Genomic DNA, 21,182 nt, shown 5'->3' with positions numbered 1-21,182 from the left:
AAACTATTCTTTTATAATTTTTTTTTGGACTTCTAAATTATTCAACTTTTTTTCTTTTTTTTTTCATGGTATTTTTCTCGACTTTTTTTTACATCTCTAAATCATATCAGAAAAATAGAATGACACTTTAGATTTAAATTTTAAAACATATTCTTGTGCATACCCATACTCCTATTGATGAGGACTGATGGTTCTCATTCAATATTTTTTCATAAAAAACAAAATATTTTTTTTTAACTAATTTTTTTTTGGACTTCGAAATTATTCACCTTTTTTTACATCTCTAAATCATATTACAAAAATAGAATGACACTTTTGATTTAAATTTTAAAACATATTCTTGTGCATACCCATACTCCTATTGACGAGGAATGATGGTTCTCATTCAATATTTTTTTGTGAAAAACGAACTATTTTTTTTCAACAAAATTTTTTTTTTTACTTCGAAATTATTCAACTTCTTTTTAACATGGTATTTTTTTTTAACTTTTTTTTTACATCTCTAAATCATATCAGAAAAATAGAATGACACTTTTGATTTAAATTTTAAAACATATTCTTGTGCATACCCATACTCCTATTGATGAGGACTGATGGTTCTCATTCAATATTTATTCGTGAAAAACAAACTATTTTTTTTAACTAATTTTTTTTGGACTCCGAAATTATACAACTTTTTTTAACATCTCTAAATCTTATCAGAAAATAGAATGACACTTTTAATTTAAATTTTAAAACATATTTTTGTGCATACCCATACTCCTATTGATGAGGACTGATGGTTCTCATTCAATATTTTTTGTGAAAAACACTGTTTTTTTTAACTAAATTTTTTTGGACTTCGAAATTATTCAACTTTTTTTTACATCTCTAAATCATATCAGAAAATAGCATGACACTTTTTATTTAAATTTTAAAACATATTTTGTGCATACCCTACTCCTATTGATGAGGACTGATGGTTCTCATTCAATATTTTTTTCATGAAAAACAAACTATTTTTTTTAACTAATTTTTTTTTGGACTTCGAAATTATTCAATTTTTTTTTTAATTTTTTTCATTTTCTAACATGGTATTTTTTTCAACTTTTTTCATCTCTTAGAATGACATGAAACACTTAAAACATAAAAATTCCCATTTAATTGGAATAAGCAAACACTCGCCCAAACACACAGGAAAAAAGAGTGAGAGAGACAAAAACACATACAAATACGTAGATTCAGACACACAAACCGAGAAAGACATGCATTGGAATAAGCAAACACCCGTCCAAACACACAGGCAGAAAGATTGAGAGACAAAAACACATACAAATACGTAGATTCAGACACACAAACCGAAAAAGACATGCATTTAGAATAAACAAACACCCGCCCAGACACACAGGCAAAAAGAGTGAGAGAGACAAAACACATACAAATACGTAGATTCAGACACACAAACCGAGAAAGACATGCATTGGAATAAGCAAACACCCGCCCAAACATGTGGCAAAAAGAGGGAGATAGACAAAAAACACATACAAATACGTAGATTCAGACACACAAACCGAGAAAGACATGCATTGGAATAAGCAAACACCCGCCCAGACTCACAGGCAAAAAGAGTGAGAGAGATAAAACACATACAAATACGTAGATTCAGACACACAAACTGAGAAAGATAGGTATTGGAATAAATAAACACCCGCCCAGACACGCAGGCAAAAAAGAGTGAGAGAGACAGAAGCACATACAAATACGTAGATTCAGACACACAAACCGAGAAAGACATGCAATGGAATAAGCAAACACCTGCCCAGAATCACAGGCAAAAAGAGTGAGAGAGACAAAAACACATACAAATACGCAGATTCAGACACAAAAACCGAAAAAAAAACACCGGCAAAAAGAGTGTACCCCGCGACGGCGCATACATAGTGAGAGAGACATGCAAAGTCGACATAGGTTTATTTAATTTTTAAGGTTAATTTAGACTAGGTTACGTGCGCGCACGTAACCTAGTCTAAATTAACCTTAAAAATGAAACAAAGCTACGTTGACTTTGCATGTCTCTCTCACTATGTAAGCGCCGTCGCGGGGTACACTCTTTTTGCCGGTGTCTTTTAAAAAGTCCAATAAAAAATTTAGTTAAAAAAAAATAGTTTGTTTTTCATGAAAAGGAATTAAATGAGAACCATCAGTCCTCATCAATAGGAGTATGGGTATGCACAAGAATATGTTTTAAAATTTAAATCAAAAGTGTCATTCTATTTTATGATATTATTTACAGATGTAAATAAAAGGTGAATAATTTCGATGTCCAAAAAAATTTATTTAAAAAAAATAGTTGGTTTTTCAAAAGAAAATATTGAATTAGAATCTTCAGTCCTCATCGATAGGAGTATGGGCATGCACAAGAATATGTTTTAAAATTTAAATCAAAAAGTGTCATTCTATTTTTCTGATATGATTTAGATATGTAAAAAAAAATTTGAAAAAAATACCATGTTAAAAAATAAAAAAAATAATTTCGAAGTCCAAAAAAAATTGTTAAAAAAATAGTTTGTTTTTCACAAAAAAATATTGAATGACAATCAACAATCCTCATCAATAGGAGTATGGGTATGCACAAGAATAGGTTTTAAAATTTAAATCAAAAGTGTCATTCTATTTTTCTGATATGATTTAGAGATGTAAAAAAAGCTGAATAATTTCGGAGTTCAAAAAAAAATTTAGTTAAAAAAAAAAGTTTGTTTTTCATGAAAAAATATTGAATGAGAATCATCAGTCCTCATCAATAGGAGTATTGGTATGCACAAGAATATGTTTTAAAATTTAAATCAATTGTTATTCTATTTTTATGATATGATTTAGAGATGTAAGAAAAAAGTTGCAAAAATACCATGTTAAAAAATAAAAAAAATTAATGTCGAAGTCCAAAAAAAATTTGTTCAAAAAAAAAGTATGTTTTTCATGAAAAAATATTGAATGAGAACCATCAGTCCTCATCAATAGGAGTATGGGTATGCACAAGAATATGTTTTAAAATTTAAATCAAAAGTGTCATTCTATTTTTCTGATATGATTTAGAGATGTAAAAAAAAATTTGAGAAAAATACCATGTTAAAAAAAAAGAAAAAGTTGAATAATTTCAGTCCAAAAAATTTAGTTAAAAAAAATAGTTTGTTTTTCATGAATAAATGTTGAATGAGAATCATCAGTTCTCATCAATATGAGTATGGGTATGCACAATAATGTTTTAAAATTTTAATAAAAAGTGTCATTCTATTTTTCTGATATGATTTAGAGATATAAAAAAAATTTAAAAAAATACCATGTTAAAAAATAAAGAAAATTTAAAAAAAAGTTTAATAATGTCGAAATCCAAAAATAAATTTAGTTAAAAAAATTGTTTGTTTTTCATGAAAAAATATTGAATGAGAACCATCAGTCCTCATTAATAGTATGGGTATGGGTATGCACAACAATATGTTTTAAAATTTTAATCAAAAGTGTCATTCTATTTTTCTGATATGATTTAGAGATGTAAAAAAAGAGTTTAAAAAAAATACCATGTTAAAAAATTAAAAAAATTTAAACAAAAAAATTTAAAAGTCCAAAAAAAATTTTGTTCAAAAAAAAATAGTTTGTTTTTCATGAAAATATATTTAATGAGAACCATCAGTCCTTATCAATAGGAGTATGGGTTTGCACAAGAATATTTTTTAAATTTAAATCAAAAGTGTCATTCTATTTTTCTGATATGATTTAGAGATGTAAAAAAAGTTGAAAAATATATCACGTTAAAAAAAAAAATAAAAAAAGTTGAAAAACAAAACAAAAAAAAATTCAAAAAAAATTGGGGAGGGCAAAAAGTTGGAGGGGAGGGGGCCCCCTTGGAGTTTGGGGATATGGGACCTTTGGGGGTTGAGATCCCTGGTGGTTAGGGTCATTGGTGCTTATGATCCTTGACAGTTCGTGCTCATATACACCTCACTACTTTATTTGTAAGGATTTCTATGGATTGTTCTGAATTTCCTTATTAAAATTCCTTTCTTGGCATCTGCATCTCTATTAGTATCAACTTTTTAGTATACTATAACGTTAGACCCTATTTTAAATTGACAACACTGTTCAAACGCCACTTGTGTATTATACAGAACACATCGAAGAAGTAAAGCTATGTCAAGTCACAGGACCATTTTATCATTGTTAACCATTTTCATAGATTGATGTTGGTCCAAATTTATAATTAATTGCCTGAGTTAACAAGCCATTCGGGCTTACCTTAACTGGCAATTAGTTTAACCCTTTTTTTACCACCTTCATACAATCCGATCACTAATTAGGATCATTCACATCCCTATTATTCAATCAAAATTAATGTCGTTCATAGAGTCCAATTCGCAAATGCTATACCTATTTTCGCAAATACAGTTAGCATTTACGCAAAATGATATAAAGCCATATGCCCAATCAATTCTAGACACGATGCATTCTTAATCAAGCCCGTTGAGATGCATTTAAGCTAGAGGTTATCAAACTCTTTGACAGGTTCTACTCACTCTCTTTGAAAAGGTGTAGAGCATCCATAGAAGTATTACCTATATGCTTGGGGCTACTCACTCTCTTTGAAAAGGTGTAGAGCTTCTATAGAAATGTTTTCCTATAGCTTCCATAGAATTCATTAGATACATTCTACTAGCAATATCTCTAGAACGACTCGAGGCATTAAGTTGAAAATTTCGGCACTACTACTATTACTACTTCTTCTCTTACAATTTAAATAAATCAAAAGAGTGTAAGCGTATCCTGGTTTTCAAAGAGAATAGATAGAATGTTTTGGAAATGACATTAAGTTTTATAATTAAACGATACTATTTGTGCCCATATTAACGCAGCAGTTTTACCAACTCCTGCCGTGAGTTTACAGATGGTACCACAATTTTCCAATTTGTTAAATAAAGAGCATTTAAATATTGACATGATATGTACAGAAATCTAAATCTCGGTTGGTAAATGCAGCGGTTTCACCGACTCGTGCAGTGATTTTACGTATTGCATTCGAAACAGACATTATGTTAGTTATTGACAATAAACAATTGGTAAAAATGATCAGTTAGTCGATAAAAACCCTTGTTCCCCCCCTCCCGACATTTATTTTGGATAGTAACGACCCTGGTTGCGGTCCATCACTTTTGACTCCTAAAAGGGAACTAGAACTACAGGCCTACATATTCAATCAAATGATCATCCTATAGAGTTCACACGATCACTTCTTTCATAAAAACTTTATAAGCCCCCGAGGCATAACTGACAACCTTTGCCCCCAGACTCTGGGGTGTCGTGTCAACCCCGAAGGCCTTATTATGTGATCTTCGAATATTTTTTAACAAATAGCTATCTCAAAATGTATATCAGATTCATTTTGGGGAAAATACGAAGTGTTGGGGGGGGGGGGTAGATACCCTCCGATCACTTTGTCTCTTAAAAAGGGTACTAGAACTTTTGATTACCTATCCAATGAGCACTCTCTAAAGTTTATACGACCACCCTTTTTACAAAAGCTTATATACCCCCAGGGCATAATTCACAACCCTTGTCCTGAGGGCTAGGGGGTTGTCATCATCAAAGACATAATTTTCGGACCTTTGAATTACGTTGAACAAAATGACTTTCTCAAAATTTCGATAATATGTTTGGGGAAATAAGTTTTTCAAAGAAAAATAAAGAGGTAAAACCTTACCTCCATGCCTAAAACTACCACAAATCAACATCAATAAACAAATTTTGTATTCAATAAAGCGCAAATTATGTTCTGGTCTTGAGAAGACATACTGGTTGTCAGCCCTACTCATGTTAATTTCTGCTCGTTTTGAGTTTGACACGGTTATTTAATATAATTTCTGTTTGTTTTGGTTTTATTTATTTATTGATGGTGATTTGTGATAGTTTTACTCTAGGAATATTCTTTGACTTTTATTTCTGCTCATTTTTGGTTTAATGTAGCTCTTCTTTTTTTGAAAAACTTATTTTATGGAAAAGTTTTTGAATTAACCAGCATAAAAGCCAATTCTTTTGATATATCTATTGTTATCAAAATTTCATTTTTTATAGTTTTGGTTACTATTGTGCTGTGTTGCTCCTCACTTACAGTTCGTTGCCACAAACTATAATATGAAAAATAAAAATGCTGATTATAATTTGGTTCCTGACAAAAGTTGTTGAAAGTCAACTGTCATTGCCAGGTGTTCACATATAGATATTTGAATTGAAAAAAAACAGGGTTTTGTTAGAAGTTGGGCAACCGGCTTGAAACTTATAGCGATCACCTTCTGGGTAAAAAATCAAAGATTTTTCCGCCGGGGGGGGGGCCAAAGGGTCCAAAATGGGTCAAGGATAAATTTTATCCTTGTCGTTCAAAAACTCACAGATGTTAAATATTTAGGACACGAGAAGCCAAATATACGAGAATAAAAATTTTAGGTCGGAGGCAAGGGCCCCAATAAATGAGGCTAGAAATTCTTCATTGGCTTTAACTATTGATGCACTCTTAAGCTATTGGACCCTATGTTATGGATTTTATACATTTGGTTTAATTAGCATCGTTTAAGCTAATATGTTACGGGAATAATTTGCTGTTATACTCGCCTTATTTTTTTATTATTTTTTCCCCATACTATATTAGTAAAAACGGAAATATAACAAAACATTAGAATAATATTTGATTTATAGGACAAAATACTTCTTAAATCGAATCTTTTATTCCCAAAATATGGCATTGAATGTGTGTCAAAAGTAGATTTTCTGAGAAGAAAAACAATGCGATCAATCTTGATTAATTTGCAAGATTAAAACATTCCGCATTTATAGTCAACAGCTCAATGGATCAAAGTTTTTGACGGATTACCTTACTAGTTTCGAGTAATCGGTTAGGGTAGCACAAAAGCAACCACGTGTCTTAATACAAAATACAACAGATTTGCTTTACCCTGTCTAGCGGGCTAAAACAAAAAATGTTTCTTTATCAAGCAGTTAGCCATTACTGACAATCAGTGGCGTCAATTGGGAAATCAATCTATTTTTGTGCCCCTAAACTTTGAAAAATACATTTTTTTTTTCATCGGAAAATGCCTTTTTGGTATATTTAATGGACAAATTGAAAAATCACAAAATTGCTCCCTTTCTAGTTTTTGAAAACTACATTTTGCCCTCCCCCTAATTTTCATGAATTGGCGCCACTACTGACGGTAATAAAAACTTGCAGTTATTTCCTAGCGTTTTCTTCTTTTTCTATGATTTAAAATTCATGTCTTGTGAAATGATGTCTAAAAGTTCAGATACCATGATTTTCAATAGCCTTTTATGTCATTTAAATAATGAGTATTTTATCAACTCAAATATCACTAAACCCTATGGAATTTCAAAAAACAGTTATACATACCGATTAATTTTCTAGGGACTGTATAATTCCCCTGATTAGTAAAGTAATAACACCCTGGACTATTATGAAACAGTTATTGTCAAGTCATTGTATTAACAACATTACAGTTACATTAAAGGACATTCGATTGTTGAAAATTACTCTTTTATTTTAACTCTAGCTTGATATTAATATTTCATATAAAACAAGATGGCGTATTGAAAATTAATTTATAAGCACTCATCTTCCTGAAAAAGAAGCCGAGAAAAGGAAATCTTATAAACTGTAATGCGTTGCAGAGAACCAGTAATAGAAGGAAAAACAAATACCTTTTCTAATCCTTTGTTATCCAAATATAAGTCAAAATGAAGGTTCTCGCCTAGTAATTCTCTCTTCTTTCGGACTTCCAAAAATGCTCTTTGGAGTCTCAATGTCGAGAACAGTACATGTCTTTCAGAGACATTTGAATTGATGTCTTGGATGTAACACTCGATCATGAAGTTATAGTTTGTAAGGTTTTTGAAATAAAAATCTATTTTGGCATATAGGGTGACTTCTGTTGATGGCATGCTTGGCAGAATATAAATAATAGAAGATCCTAAAAATTAAAACTTGGAAGTAGCTATTGATGTCAATAATTTAAAATTGAAAAAGACATCTGTATATAATTTAGAAATAAGTTTTTTGTAAAGTTTTATGGTGACGAATGTTGAGGATCGGGAAAGTATGTTCAACTGTTGACTCTTAAAGATTTAACTTGCCTTCGAGAGGAGCTTTAGTCACATATTGACAAAAATTTTGGTAAAATTAATACTCGAGCTAGGAGAGGAAAATGTATTATGAACGGTTTAAAATATTGGTATTGAATATTTTTCAGTATTTTTGGGGATAATTGTTGAGACTTTTTGGGGGAAGGGGGATAGGTTAGAATAAAAAAGTCGGTAATCATGATTGGATAAGGCATCCAATTGGTTGCACTTAGAAAATTGATTGTTATCGTTTAAACTCTGATACAAAAATCAGATATTAAGTTTCAAAAAATAACAGTGAAATCGTAGGAGTAAAAGCTACTGAGGGAATCACGGATTTTGAAAATTCAAAATGGGTTGCTACACTCGTAGAACAATATGTCACTTCAAATGTCATTCTCAAAAGACACACAACAATAAATAGAGATTTGAAAATAACGATGAATTTCTAGTTATTACAAATTAGCTAGCTTCAAAGGCACTAACGGATTACACATACTGTGTTCATTTAAAATGAAGCGATTTTAGAAAAAAAATAAAAAAGTATATGATTCTGTTCAAGGAGAGCTAGTCACCAGTAGAAGGGCCTTATTGACTCCCGTACGTACCACGTGGTTTATGGTTTTCTCAGTGAGAATGAAAAAACAGATGAAATTCTCACTTGAAAAACCATGAATTTTTCAAATTCTCACTTGAAAATACATGAATTTTCAAATTCTCACTTTAAAAACAATGAATTTTGTCACATTTATGTCTGTTTTTATGGTTTTTCAAGTGAGAATTTGAAAATTCATGGTTTTTCAAGTGAGAATTTGAAAATTCATTGTTTTCCAAGTGAGAATTTGAAAAACAGGAACTTTCTCACTTGGAAAACCATAAACCACGTGGTCCTGTCACGAGTTTCTCACTTGGAAAACCATAAACCACGTGGTGCTGTCACGAGTCAGAACACCTGTGCTGTCGACCTCAATTCACATATCGTGAATCAATAAGTCCCCCTAGAAACAACAAATTAATTTCCCTTTCTTGACAGATCAATCAATCAATGACATCATCTATCAGACTTTAAATTTCCCTTTCTTGACAGATCAATCAATCAATGACATCATCTGTCAGACTTTAAAAATTTTCGCCTAGAAACATTTCTCCAGGAATAGATCCAAAATCATTAATGTCTTTGCCTCGGGAACAGTTCTACTGGTCGAACTCCAAAGGATATTAATAACCCCAGGCCATGGAAACAATTAGGCAAGAAACATCTTAGCGATGAATTGTTTTAGCGCGCGAAAAGGTTTCCATATAATTTGAAATGCATTGACGCAGAGATGCCAATAACAAAGGAACACGCTGAATTTGCGTTTAGGGATTATTTGGGCGAAACCGTTTTAGACAGGTTATGGAACTATTTCGGTGAAACAGATAGAGACATTTTAAAAGAAGATTTTTGAAGAGATTTTGGAGGAGGTTTTGAGTGTGGTCGTTATAATACACAAGTTTCATTTGAACAGTGTTGTGAGGTCCTCTAACCCAACCCCAAAGGGTTCCAATCCTCCTACCCCAACCCCGAAGGAAGCCCCCGGTCCTCAAAGCCCCCCAAACTCCCAAAGGTTCCGATCCCCCTACCACATCCCCTAAGGAAGCCAGCGGTCCTCAAAGGTTCTCTGGGATTCCAATGGACCCCCCCCCCGGACCCCCAAAGACCCTCACCCAGTCCCCAAAGGTCCCCAGGCACCCAAAGGGCCCCAGGCCCTAAAACGGCCATACCCGAGCCCCAAAGGTCCTCCCCGGTCCCCCACGGTCCACCAGTGCCCCAAAAGCCCTCCCCGGGCCCCCACGGTCCCCCCCAACCCCAAAAGCCCTCCCCCCGGTCCCCAAAGGTCCACCAGAACCCCAAAAGCCCACCACCGGTCCCCAAAGGCCCACCCCCGGAACCAAGGGCACCCCACCGCCCCCCATTGCACAACCCCTACCCCGAAGGCCCCCACCGGGCCGCCAAGGTCCCCCAGGGTTCCCAAAGGGCCCCGAGGGCGCAACCCCGACCCCGATGGACGCCACCGGACCGCAAAGGGCCCCCCCGCACCCAAAGGCCCACACCCGGTCCCCAAAGGTCCACCGGGCACCCAAAGGGACCCCAGACCCCCCACGGACCCACCGGGCCCCACAGGGCCCAATCCGGGCTCAAGGACCCCCCTGACCCCCAAAGGGCCTCCACCCGTCCCCACCGGCCCTCTCCCGGGCCCAACGGTACACCAGGCACCCCACGGCCCCCAGACCCTAAAAAGGCCAGCCCCGCGCCCCCACAGGTCCACCACCCGTCCCCAACGTCCCTCTCCCGGTCCCAACGGTCCACCAGGCCCCCAACGGGCCCCCGACCCTAAACAGACCATACCCGATACCAACCCAACGCCCCTCTCCGGTCGCCCCAGGTCCACCAGATCCCCAAACGCCCGCCACCGGTCCCCACCGGCCCTCCCCGGGCACCCAGGGCTCCCACAGGGCCCCGAGTGCTCCACCCCAACCCCGAAGGAGGCCGCCGGTCCTCACAGGTCCCCCACGCTCCCAAAGGACCCCCTGGACCCCCACCCACCCTCACCTGGTCCACACCGGTCCACCGGGCTCCCAAAGGGACCACCGCACCCCACAGGGACCCCCGGACCCCCAAGGTCCTCCCCCGGTCCGCAAGTGTCGCTCCGACCCCCACCGGACCCACCGGGCCCCAAAGGTCCCACTCGGTGCACAAGGGCGCCCCGGACCCCCCAAGGCCCTCACCCGGTCCTCAAAGGTCCACCGGGCTCCTAAAGGACCAGTCGGTCCTCCAGGACCCTCTCAGACGTGCAAAGACCCTCCCCAGACCCCCAAAGGCTCACCCCGGTCCCCACAGGGCCCCTCAGGCTCCCATATGACCACTCCCCCCCTCAAGGGCCCCTGGATCCCCAAACGCCCTCCCCGGACCCCTCCAAAGAACCCCTCTCCATTTTTAACACTTTTTATGGCTTTATTATATCCTTTTAGAACAATTTCCTTTCATAATGTCACTTCATAAAACCATTTTCCAACTTGAAGTACTTATCTTTTTCATCCACTATCTCAATTAAAAAGAAATTAGTTTTTAATAAATTCTAATTTTAAAAATAATATAAAAATTTTCCACTTTAGTTCAGATCTGTCTCGAAGAGATGAAAAATTTAAAATACTGTTCCAAATTTTTCGCAGAAGATAAAAAAGTTCAAGTTTTCTTCTGAATTTTACCAAATAACGTGCTCCAATTCTAATTTCTCCAGAGAAAAAAAAAATCTTCCACTTCAGTTCTTTATTTCACAAAGAAATAAAGAAATTTAAAGTTCAATTCTAAATTTTTCGGTGGAAGATAGAAAAAGCAATACCATACTTGTGAATATTTTCCCGGAAGATAAAAGTTCTAGTTCAATTTACAGTTTCTCAATGAAGTCAAGGAAAGTTCAAGTTTTTCTCTGAATTTTACCAAAGAACACGCTTCAATTCTAATTTTTTCAGAGAAAACAAAATCTTCCACTTCAGTTCTTATTTCGCAAAGACATAAAGAAATTTAAAGTACAATTCTAAATTTTTCGGTGGAAGATAGAAAAAGCAATACCATACATGTGAATATTTTCCCGGAAAATAAAAGTTCTAGTTCAATTTAAAATTTCCTCAATGAAGTCAATGAAAGTTCAAGTTCTCTTCTGAATTTTACTAAAGAACAAAATTCAATTCTAATTTCACCAGAGAAAATAAAATCTTCCACTTCAGTTCTTTATTTCACAAAGACATAAAGAAATTTAAAGTTCAATTCTAAATGTTTTGGTGGAAGATAGAAAAGCAATACCATACTTGTGAATATTTTCCCGGAAGATAAAAGTTCTAGTTCAATTTACAGTTTCTCAATGAAGTCAAGGAAAGTTCAAGTTCTCTCTGAATTTTACAAAAGAACACTCTTCATTTATAATTTGGTCATAGAAAACAAAACTCGTCCACTTCAGTTCTTTATTTAGCAAAGACATAAATAAATTTAAAGTACAAATCTAATTTTTAGGTGTACGATAGTACACTCACTACAATACTGGTGAATATTTTACAGGAAAATAAAAAGTTCTAGTTCAATTTACAATTTCTCAACGAAGTGAAGAAAGGTTCAAGTTTTCTTCTGAATTTTACTAAAGAACAAAATTCAATTCTAATTTCACCAGAGAAAACAAAATCTTCCACTTCAGTTCTTTATTTCACAAAGGCATAAAGAAATTTAAAGTTCAATTCTAAATTTTTCGGTGGAAGATAGAAAAAGTAATACCATACTTGTGAATATTTCCCCGGAAGATAAAAAGTTATAGTTCAATTTACAGTTTCTCAATGAAGTCAAGGAAAGTTCAAGTTCTCTTCTGAATTTTACCAAAGAATAAAATTCAATTCTAATTTATTCATAGAAAAATAAAATCTTCCAATTCAGTTATTTATTTCACAGAAATAAATAAATAGACAGTTCAAGACTAAATTTTTCGGTGGAAGATAGAAAAATCAATACCAGACTTGTGAATATTTTCACTGACGATCCAATGTTCTAGGTCTAGTTCTCATTTAATCAAAGAAGAGACTTAAGGGGCTCGTTCTCTTCTGAATTTTACCAAAGAACACAATTCAATTCTACTTTCAACACACAAAATAAAAAACGTCAAAGTCAGGTCTCTATCTCGCAAAGACATAAAGAAATATAAAGTACAATTCTAAATTTTTCGGTGAAAGATAGAAAAAGTAATACAATACATGTGAATATTTCCCCGGAAAATAAAATGTTATCGTGCAATTTAAAATTTCCTCAACGAAGTCAATGAAAGTTCAAGTTCTCTTCTGAATTTTACTAAAGAACACGCTTCAATTCTAATTTCACCAGAGAAAATAAAAATCTTCCACTTCAGTTCTCTATTTCACAAAGACATAAAGAAATTTAAAGTACAATTCTAAATTTTTCGGTGGAAGATAGAAAAAGTAATACCATACCTGTGAATATTTTCACGGAAGATAAAAAGTTCTAGTTCAATTTGCAATTTCCTCAACGAAGTGAAGAAAGGTTCAAGTTCTCTTCTGAATTTTACTAAAGAACAAAATTCAATTCTAATTTCACCAGAGAAAATAAAATCTTCCACTTCAGTTATCTATTTCACAAATACATAAAGAAATTCAAAGTTCAATTCTAAATTTTTCGGTGGAAGATAGAAAAAGTAATACCATACCTGTGAATATTTTCCATGAAGATAAAAAGTTCTCGTTCAATTTGCAATTTACTCAACGTAGTAAAGAAAGTTCAAGTTCTCTCTGAATTTTACCAAAGAATAAAATTCAATTCTAATTTCACCAGAGAAAATAAAATCTTCCACTTCAGTTCTTTATTTCACAAAGACATAAAGAAATTTAAAGTTCAATTCTAAATTTTTAGAGGAAGATAGAAAAAGTAATACCATACTTGTGAATATTTTCCTGGAAGATAAAAGTTCTAGTTCAATTTACAATTTCTCAAAGAAGTCAAGGAAAGTTCAAGGTTCCGTCTTAATTTTAAAACATCACAATATTCTATTCTAATTTCACCAGATAAAACAAAAATCTTCCACTTCAGTTCATTATTTCACTAATACATAAATAAATTTAAAGTTCAATACTAAATTTATATCAGGTATAGATAAAATGCACTACCATACTAGTGAATATTTTCCGGAAAATAAAAGTTCTAGTTCAATTTACAATTTCTCAATGAAGTCAAGGAAAGTTCAAGTTTTCTCTGAATTTTACCAAAGAACAAAATTCAATTCTAATTTCACCAGAGAAAATAAAATCTTCCACTTCAGTTCTCTATTTCACAAAGACATAAAGAAATTTAAAGTACAATTCTAAATTTTTCGGTGGAAGATAGAAAAAGTAATACCATACCTGTGAATATTTTCACGGAAGATAAAAGTTCTAGTTCAATTTAAAATTTTCTCAACGAAGTCAAGGAAAGTTCAAGTTCTCTCTGAATTTTACTAAAGAACAAAATTCAATTCTAATTTCACCAGAGAAAATAAAAATCTTCCACTTCAGTTCTCTATTTCACAAAGACATAAAGAAATTTAAAGTTCAATTCTAAATTTTTCGATGGAAGATTGAAAAAGTAATAACATACTTGTGAATATTTTCACGTAAGATAGAAAGTTCTAGTTCAATTGACAGTGTACTCTCTGAAGTAAATGAAAGTTCAGGTTCTCTTCTGAATTTTACTAAAGAACAAAATTCAATTCTAATGTCAACAGAGAAAATAAAAATCTTCCACATCAGATCTCTATTTAACAATGACATAAAGAAATTCAAAGTAAAATTCTAAATTTTTCGGTGGAAGATAGAAAAAGCAATACCATACTTGAGAATATTTTCCCGGAAGATAAAAAGTTCTAGTTCAATTTACAGTTTCTCAACGAAGTGAAGAAAGGTTCAAGTTCTCTTCTGAATTTTACTAAAGAACAAAATTCAATTCTAATTTCACCAGAGAAAATAAAAATCTTCCACTTCAGTTCTCTATTTCACAAAGACATAAAGAAATTTAAAGTTCAATTCTAAATTTTTCGGTGGAAGATAGAAAAAGTAATACCATACCTGTGAATATTTTCACGGAAGATAAAAGTTCTAGTTCAATTTAAAATTTTCTCAACGAAGTGAAGAAAAGTTCAAGGAATAAACTGATTATTAATAAATAAAAAAAGTCAATACTAATTTCACCAGAGAAAATAAAAATATTCTATTTCAGTTCTCTATTTCACAAAGACATAAAGAAATTCAAAGTTCAATTCTAAAAGTTTCGGTGGTTGATAGAAAAAGTAATACCATACCTCTGAATATTTTCACGGAAGATATAAGTTCTAGTTCAATTTAAAATTTTCTCAACGAAGTCAAGGAAAGTTCAAGTTCTCTTCTGAATTTTACTAAAGAACAAAATTCAATTCTAATTTCACCAGAGAAAATAAAAATCTTCCACTTCAGTTCTCTATTTCACAAAGACATAAAGAAATTTAAAGTTCAATTCTAAATTTTTCGGTGGAAGATAGAAAAGTAATACCATACCTGTGAATATTTTCACGGAAGATAAAAGTTCTAGTTCAATTTAAAATTTTCTCAACGAAGTCAAGGAAAGTTCAAGTTCTCTCTGAATTTTCTCAATGAACACACTTCAATTCTAATTTCTCCAGAGAAAATAAAAATCTTCCACTTCAGTTCCTTATTTCGCAAAAACATAAAGAAATTCAAAGTTCAATTCTAAAATTTTCGATGGAAGATAGAAAAGTAATACCATACTTGTGAATATTTTCACGGAAGATAAAAAGTTCTAGTTCAATTTAAAATTTTCTCAACGAAGTCAAGGAAAGTTCAAGTTCTCTTCTGAACTTTACCAAAGAACACGCTTCAATTCTAATTTTTTCAGAGAAAACAAAATTTTCCACTTCAGTTCTTTATTTCACAAAGACATAGAGAAATTTAAAGTTCAATTCTAATTTTTCGGTGGGTGATAGAAAATTAATGCCATACTTGTGATTATTTTTACGGAAGATAAAAGTTCTACTTCAATTTTAAATTTCCCCGGAAGATAAAAGTTCTAGTTCAACTTGCTATTATCTTTGTGAAAACACACAAACTCAGAAAAATGTTCAATGTTCCTTTAGTACCTATGCAATTAGACTAAAAATGAAGATATTTATGCAGAGTTTCAACTCTCTATGGCTAAGTTTGCTAAAAACAAGCTATTTTCGTGCGAAAACACACAAAATCAGAAAAAAATTTTCAATGTTCCTTAAGCACCTACGCACTTAGGATTAAATGAAGATATTTATGCAGAGTTTCAACTCGATATGGCTAAGTTTGCTAAAAACAAGCTATTTTCTTGCGAAAACACACGAAATCAGAAAAATATTGTTATTTTATTTTACTTTAGATGAGTTGAGTTTCGACGACGTACGCGCGAATCGTGGTGATGTGTGGGTATAGTAATTTAGGTTATCTTAAGTGAGGGGAGGCGCGGATAGCATACGTACGCGCGCGTACGTAGGCTAACCTAGCCTAACCTAACTTAATCTAACCTAACTTAATCTAACCTAACTTAAACTCTCTGCGCGCGTACGTAGGCTAACCTAACCTAATCTAACTTAACCTAACCTAACAATATTTTTTCTGATTTCGTGTGTTTTCGCAAGAAAATAGCTTGTTTTTAGCAAACTTAGCCATATCGAGTTGAAACTCTGCATAAATATCTTCATTTAAGCCTAATTGCGTATGTGATTAAGGAACATTGAACATTTTTTTCTGATTTTGTGTGTTTTCGCAAGAAAATAGCTTGTTTTTAGCAAACTTAGCCATAACGAGTTGAAACTCTTAATAAATATCTTCATTTTTAGTCTAATTGCATAGGTACTAAAGGAACATTGAACATTTTTTCTGAGTTTGTGTGTTTTCACAAAGATAATAGCAAGTTGAACTAGAACTTTTTATCTTCCTGGGAAATTTAAAATTGAAGTAGAACTTTTTATCTTTCGTAAATATAATCACAAGTATGGCATTAATTTTCAATAACAAACCGAAAAATTAGAATTGAACTTTAAATTTCTTTATGTCTTTGTGAAATAAAGAACTGAAGTGTAAGATTTTTGTTTTCTCTGAAAAAATTAGAATTGAAGCGTGTTCTTTGGTAAAGTTCAGAAGAGAACTTGAACTTTCCTTGACTTCGTTGAGAAAATTTTAAATTGAACTAGAACTTTTTATCTTCCGTGAAAATATTCACAAGTATGGTATTACTTTTTCTATCTTCCATCGAAAAATTTAGAATTGAACTTTGAATTTCTTTATGTCTGTGAGAAATAAGGAACTGAAGTGGAAGATTTTTATTTTCTCTGGTGAAATTAGAATTGAAGTGTGTTCATTGAGAAAATTCAGAAGAGAACTTGAACTTTCCTTGACTTCGTTGAGAAAATTTTAAATTGAACTAGAACTTTTATCTTCCGGGAAAATATTCACAGGTATGGTATTACTTTTTCTATATTCCAACGAAAAATTTAGAATTGAAGTTTAATTTTATTTATGTCTTTGTGAAATAGAGAACTGAAGTGGAAGATTTTTATTTTCTCTGGTGAAATTAGAATTGAATTTTGTTCTTTAGTAAAATTCAGAAGAGAACTTGAACTTTCCTTGACTTCGTTGAGAAAATTTTAAATTGAACTAGAACTTTATATCTTCCGAGAAAATATTCACAGGTATGGTATTACTTTTTCTATCTTCCACCGAAAAATTTAGAATTGAACTTTAAATTTATTTATGTCTTTGTGAAATAGAGAACTGAAGTGGAAGATTTTTATTTTTTCTGGTGAAATTAGAATTGAATTTTGTACTTTATTAAAATTCAGAAGAGAACTTGAAACTTTCTTCACTTCGTTGAGGAAATTGTAATTTGAACTAGAACTTTTTATCGTCCGGGAAAATATTCACCAATATGGTATTTCTTTTTCTATCTTCCACCGAAAAATTAGAATTTTACTTTAAATTTCTTTATGTCTTTGTGAAATAAATAACTGAAGTGGAAGATTTTTATTTTCTCTGGTGAAATTAGAATTGAATTTTGTTCTTTAGTAAAATTCAGAAGAGAACTTGAACCTTTCCTTGACTTCATTGAGAAAACTGTAAATTGAACTAGAACTTTATATCTTCCGGGAAAATATTCACAAGTATTGTATTTCTTTTTCTATATTCCACCGAAAAATTTAGAATTGAACTTTAAATTTCTTTATGTCTTTGTGAAATAGAGAACTGAAGTGGAAGATTATTATTTTCTCTGGTGAACTTAGAATTGAATTTTGTTCTTTATTAAAATTCAGAAGAGTACTTGAACATTAATTGACTTCGTTGAGAAAATTTTAAATAGAACTAGAACCTTTTATCTTCCGTGAAAATAATCACATGTAGGGTATTACTTTTTCTATCTTCCACCGAAAAATTTAGAATTGTACTTTAAATTTATTTATGTATTTGTGAAATAGAGAACTGAAGTGGAAGATTTTTATTTTCTCTGGTGAAATTAGAATTGAATTTTGTTCTTTAGTAAAATTCAGAAGAGAACTTGAACATTTCTTCACTTCGTTGATGACATTTAAAATTGAACTAGAACTTTTTATTGTCCGGGAAAATATTCACAGGTATTGTATTACTTTTTCTATCTTCCACCGAAAAATTTAGAATTGTACTTTAAATTTATTTATGTCTTTGTGAAATAAATAACTGAAGTGGAAGATTTTTATTCTCTCTTGTGAAATTAGAATTGAATTTTGTTCTTTGGTAAAATTCAGAAGAGAACTGGAAATTTACTTGACTTAAGTGAGTAAATTGTAAATTGAACTAGAACTTTTTATTTTCAGTGAAAATATTCACTTGTATGGTATTTCTTTTTCTATCTTCCACCGAAAAATTTAGAATTGAACTTTATATTTCTTTATGTCTGTGTGAAATAGAGAACTGAAGTTGAAGTTTTTTATTCTCTCTGGTGAAATTAGAATTGAATTTTGTTCGTTGGTAAAATTCAGAATAGAACTTGAACTTTCCTTGACTTCGTTGAGGAAACTGTAAATTGAACTAGAACTTTTTATCTTAAGGGAAAATATTCACAAGTATGGTATTGCTTTTTCTATCTTCCTCCTAAAAATTTAGAATTGAACTTTAAATTTCTTTATGTCTTTGTGAAATAAAGAACTGAAGTGGAAGATTTTTATTTTCTCTGGTGAAATTATAATTGAATTTTATTCTTTGGTAAAATTCAGAAGAGAACTTGAACATTTCTTCACTTCTTTGAGGAAACTGTAAATTGAACTAGAACTTTTTATCTTCAGGGAAAATATTCACAAGTTTGGTATTAATTTTTCTATCTTCATCATAAAAATTTAGAATTGAACTTTGAATTTCTTTATGTCTTTGTGAAATAAATAACTGAATTGGAAGATTTTTATTTTTTCTGGTGAAATTAGAATTGAATTTTGTTCTTTAGTAAAATTCAGAAGAGAACTTGAACCTTTCTTCACTTCGTTGAGGAACTTGCAAATTGAACTAGAACTATTTATTTTCCAAGAAAATATTCACAGGTCTGGTATTACTTTTTCTATCTTTCACAGAAAAATTTAGAATTGTACTTTAAATTTCTTTATGTCTTTGTGAAATAAAGAACTGAAGTGGAAGATTTTTATTTTCTCTGGTGAATTTAGACTTGAAGATTGTTCTTTGGTAAAATTCAGAAGAGAACTTGAACTTTCCTTGACTTCGTTGAGGAAATTGTAAATTGAACTAGAACTTTTTATTTTCCGGGAAAATATTCACAGGTATGGTATTACTTTTTCTATCTTACACCGAAAAATTTAGAATTGTACTTTAAATTTCTTTATGTCTTTGTGAAATAGAGAACTGAAGTGGAAGATTTTTATTTTCTCTGTTGAAATTAGAATTGAATTTTGTTCTTTGGTAAAATTAAGTAGAGAACTTGAACCTTTCTTCACCTCGTAGAGGAAATTATAACTTGAACTAGAACTTTTTATTTTCCGGGAAAATATTCACAAGTATGGTATTTCTTTTTCTATCTTCCACCGAAAAATTTAGAATTGTACTTTAAATTTCTTTATTTCTTTGTTAAATAAAGAACTGAAGTTGAAGATTTTTTTTTTATCTGAATAAATTAGAATTGAATTTTATTATTTTGTAAAATTCAGAAGAGAACTTGAACTTTTCTTCACTTCGTTGAGGAAACTGTAAATTGAACTAGAACTTTTTATCTTCCGGGGAAATATTCACAAGTATGGTATTACTTTTTCTATCTTCCACCGAAAAATTTAGAATTGAACTTTAAATTTCTTTATGTCTTTGTGAAATAAAGAACTGAAGTTGAAGATTTTTATTTTCTCTGGTTAAATTAGAATTGAATTTTGTTCTTTAGTAAAATTCAGAAGAAAACTTGAACCTTTCTTCACTTCGTTGAGGAAACTTTAAATTGAACTAGAACTTTTTATGTTCCGGGGAAATATTCACATGTATGGTATTGGTTTTTCTATCTTCCACCGAAAAATTTAGAATTGAACTTTAAATTTCTTTATGTCTTTGTGAAATAAAGAACTGAAGTGGAAGATTTTTGTTTTCTCTGAAAAAATTAGAATTGAAGCGTGTTCTTTGTTAAAATTCAGAAGAGAACTTGAACTTTTCTTGACTTCATTGAGGAAACTGTAAATTGAACTAGAACTTTTTATATTCCGGGAAAATATTCACAAGTATGGTATTACTTTTTCTATCTTCCACCGAAAAATTAGAATTGAGCTTTAAATTTCTTTATGTCTTTGTGAAATAAAGAACTGAAGTGGAAGATTTTTGTTTTCTCTGGTGAAATTAGAATTGAAGCGTGTTCTTTAGTAAAATTCAGAAGAAAACTTGAACTCTCCTTAACTTCATTGAGAAAATTTTAAATTGAACTAGAACTTTTTATTTTCCGGGAAAATATTCACATGTATGGTATTGCTTTTTCTATCTTCCACCGAAAAATTAGAATTGAACTTTAAATTTCTTTATGTCTTTGCGAAATAAAGAACTGAAGTGGAAGATTTTTGTTTTCTCTGAAAAAATTAGAATTGTAGCGTGTTCTTTTGTAAAATTCAGAAGATAACTTGAACTTTCCTTGACTTCATTGAGGAAATTGTAAATTGAACTAGAACTTTTTATCTTCCGGGAAAATATTCACAAGTATGGTATTACTTTTTCTATCTTCCACCTAAAAATTTAGAATTGTACTTTAAATTTCTTTATTTCTTTGTGAAATAAAGAACTGAAGTGGAAGATTTTTGTTTTCTCTGGATAAATTAGAATTGGAGCACGTTCTTTGGTAAAATTCAGAAGAAAACTTGAACTTTCCTTGACTTCATTGAGGAAATTGTAAATTGAACTAGAACTTTTTATCTTCCTGGAAAATATTCACAAGTATGGTATTG

At 32.3% G+C, this 21,182-nt stretch overlaps 1 protein-coding gene across 2 annotated transcripts in view; it reads right to left on the bottom strand.

Annotated features, from left to right (window-relative positions):
• The window catches only part of LOC148952156 (proto-oncogene tyrosine-protein kinase receptor Ret-like), a 436,938-nt gene that overhangs the window by 309,513 nt on the left and 106,243 nt on the right, over positions 1–21,182 (bottom strand). For both annotated transcript variants that reach the window (XM_089088861.1, XM_089088862.1), the window contains one exon: positions 7,735–8,003. In XM_089088861.1, the coding sequence (XP_088944987.1) occupies positions 7,735–8,003 (269 nt within the window). The remainder of the gene's footprint in view (positions 1–7,734; positions 8,004–21,182) is intronic.

Source organism: Artemia sp. Qi Xiang Cuo, chromosome 5, assembly GCF_049724085.1.
Source record: "Artemia sp. Qi Xiang Cuo chromosome 5, ASM4972408v1, whole genome shotgun sequence".
In the NCBI taxonomy this organism is placed as follows: domain Eukaryota; kingdom Metazoa; phylum Arthropoda; class Branchiopoda; order Anostraca; family Artemiidae; genus Artemia; species Artemia sp. Qi Xiang Cuo.
The sequence above is the reverse complement of the archived record's forward strand: the minus strand, read 5'-3'. Positions and strand labels throughout refer to the sequence as shown.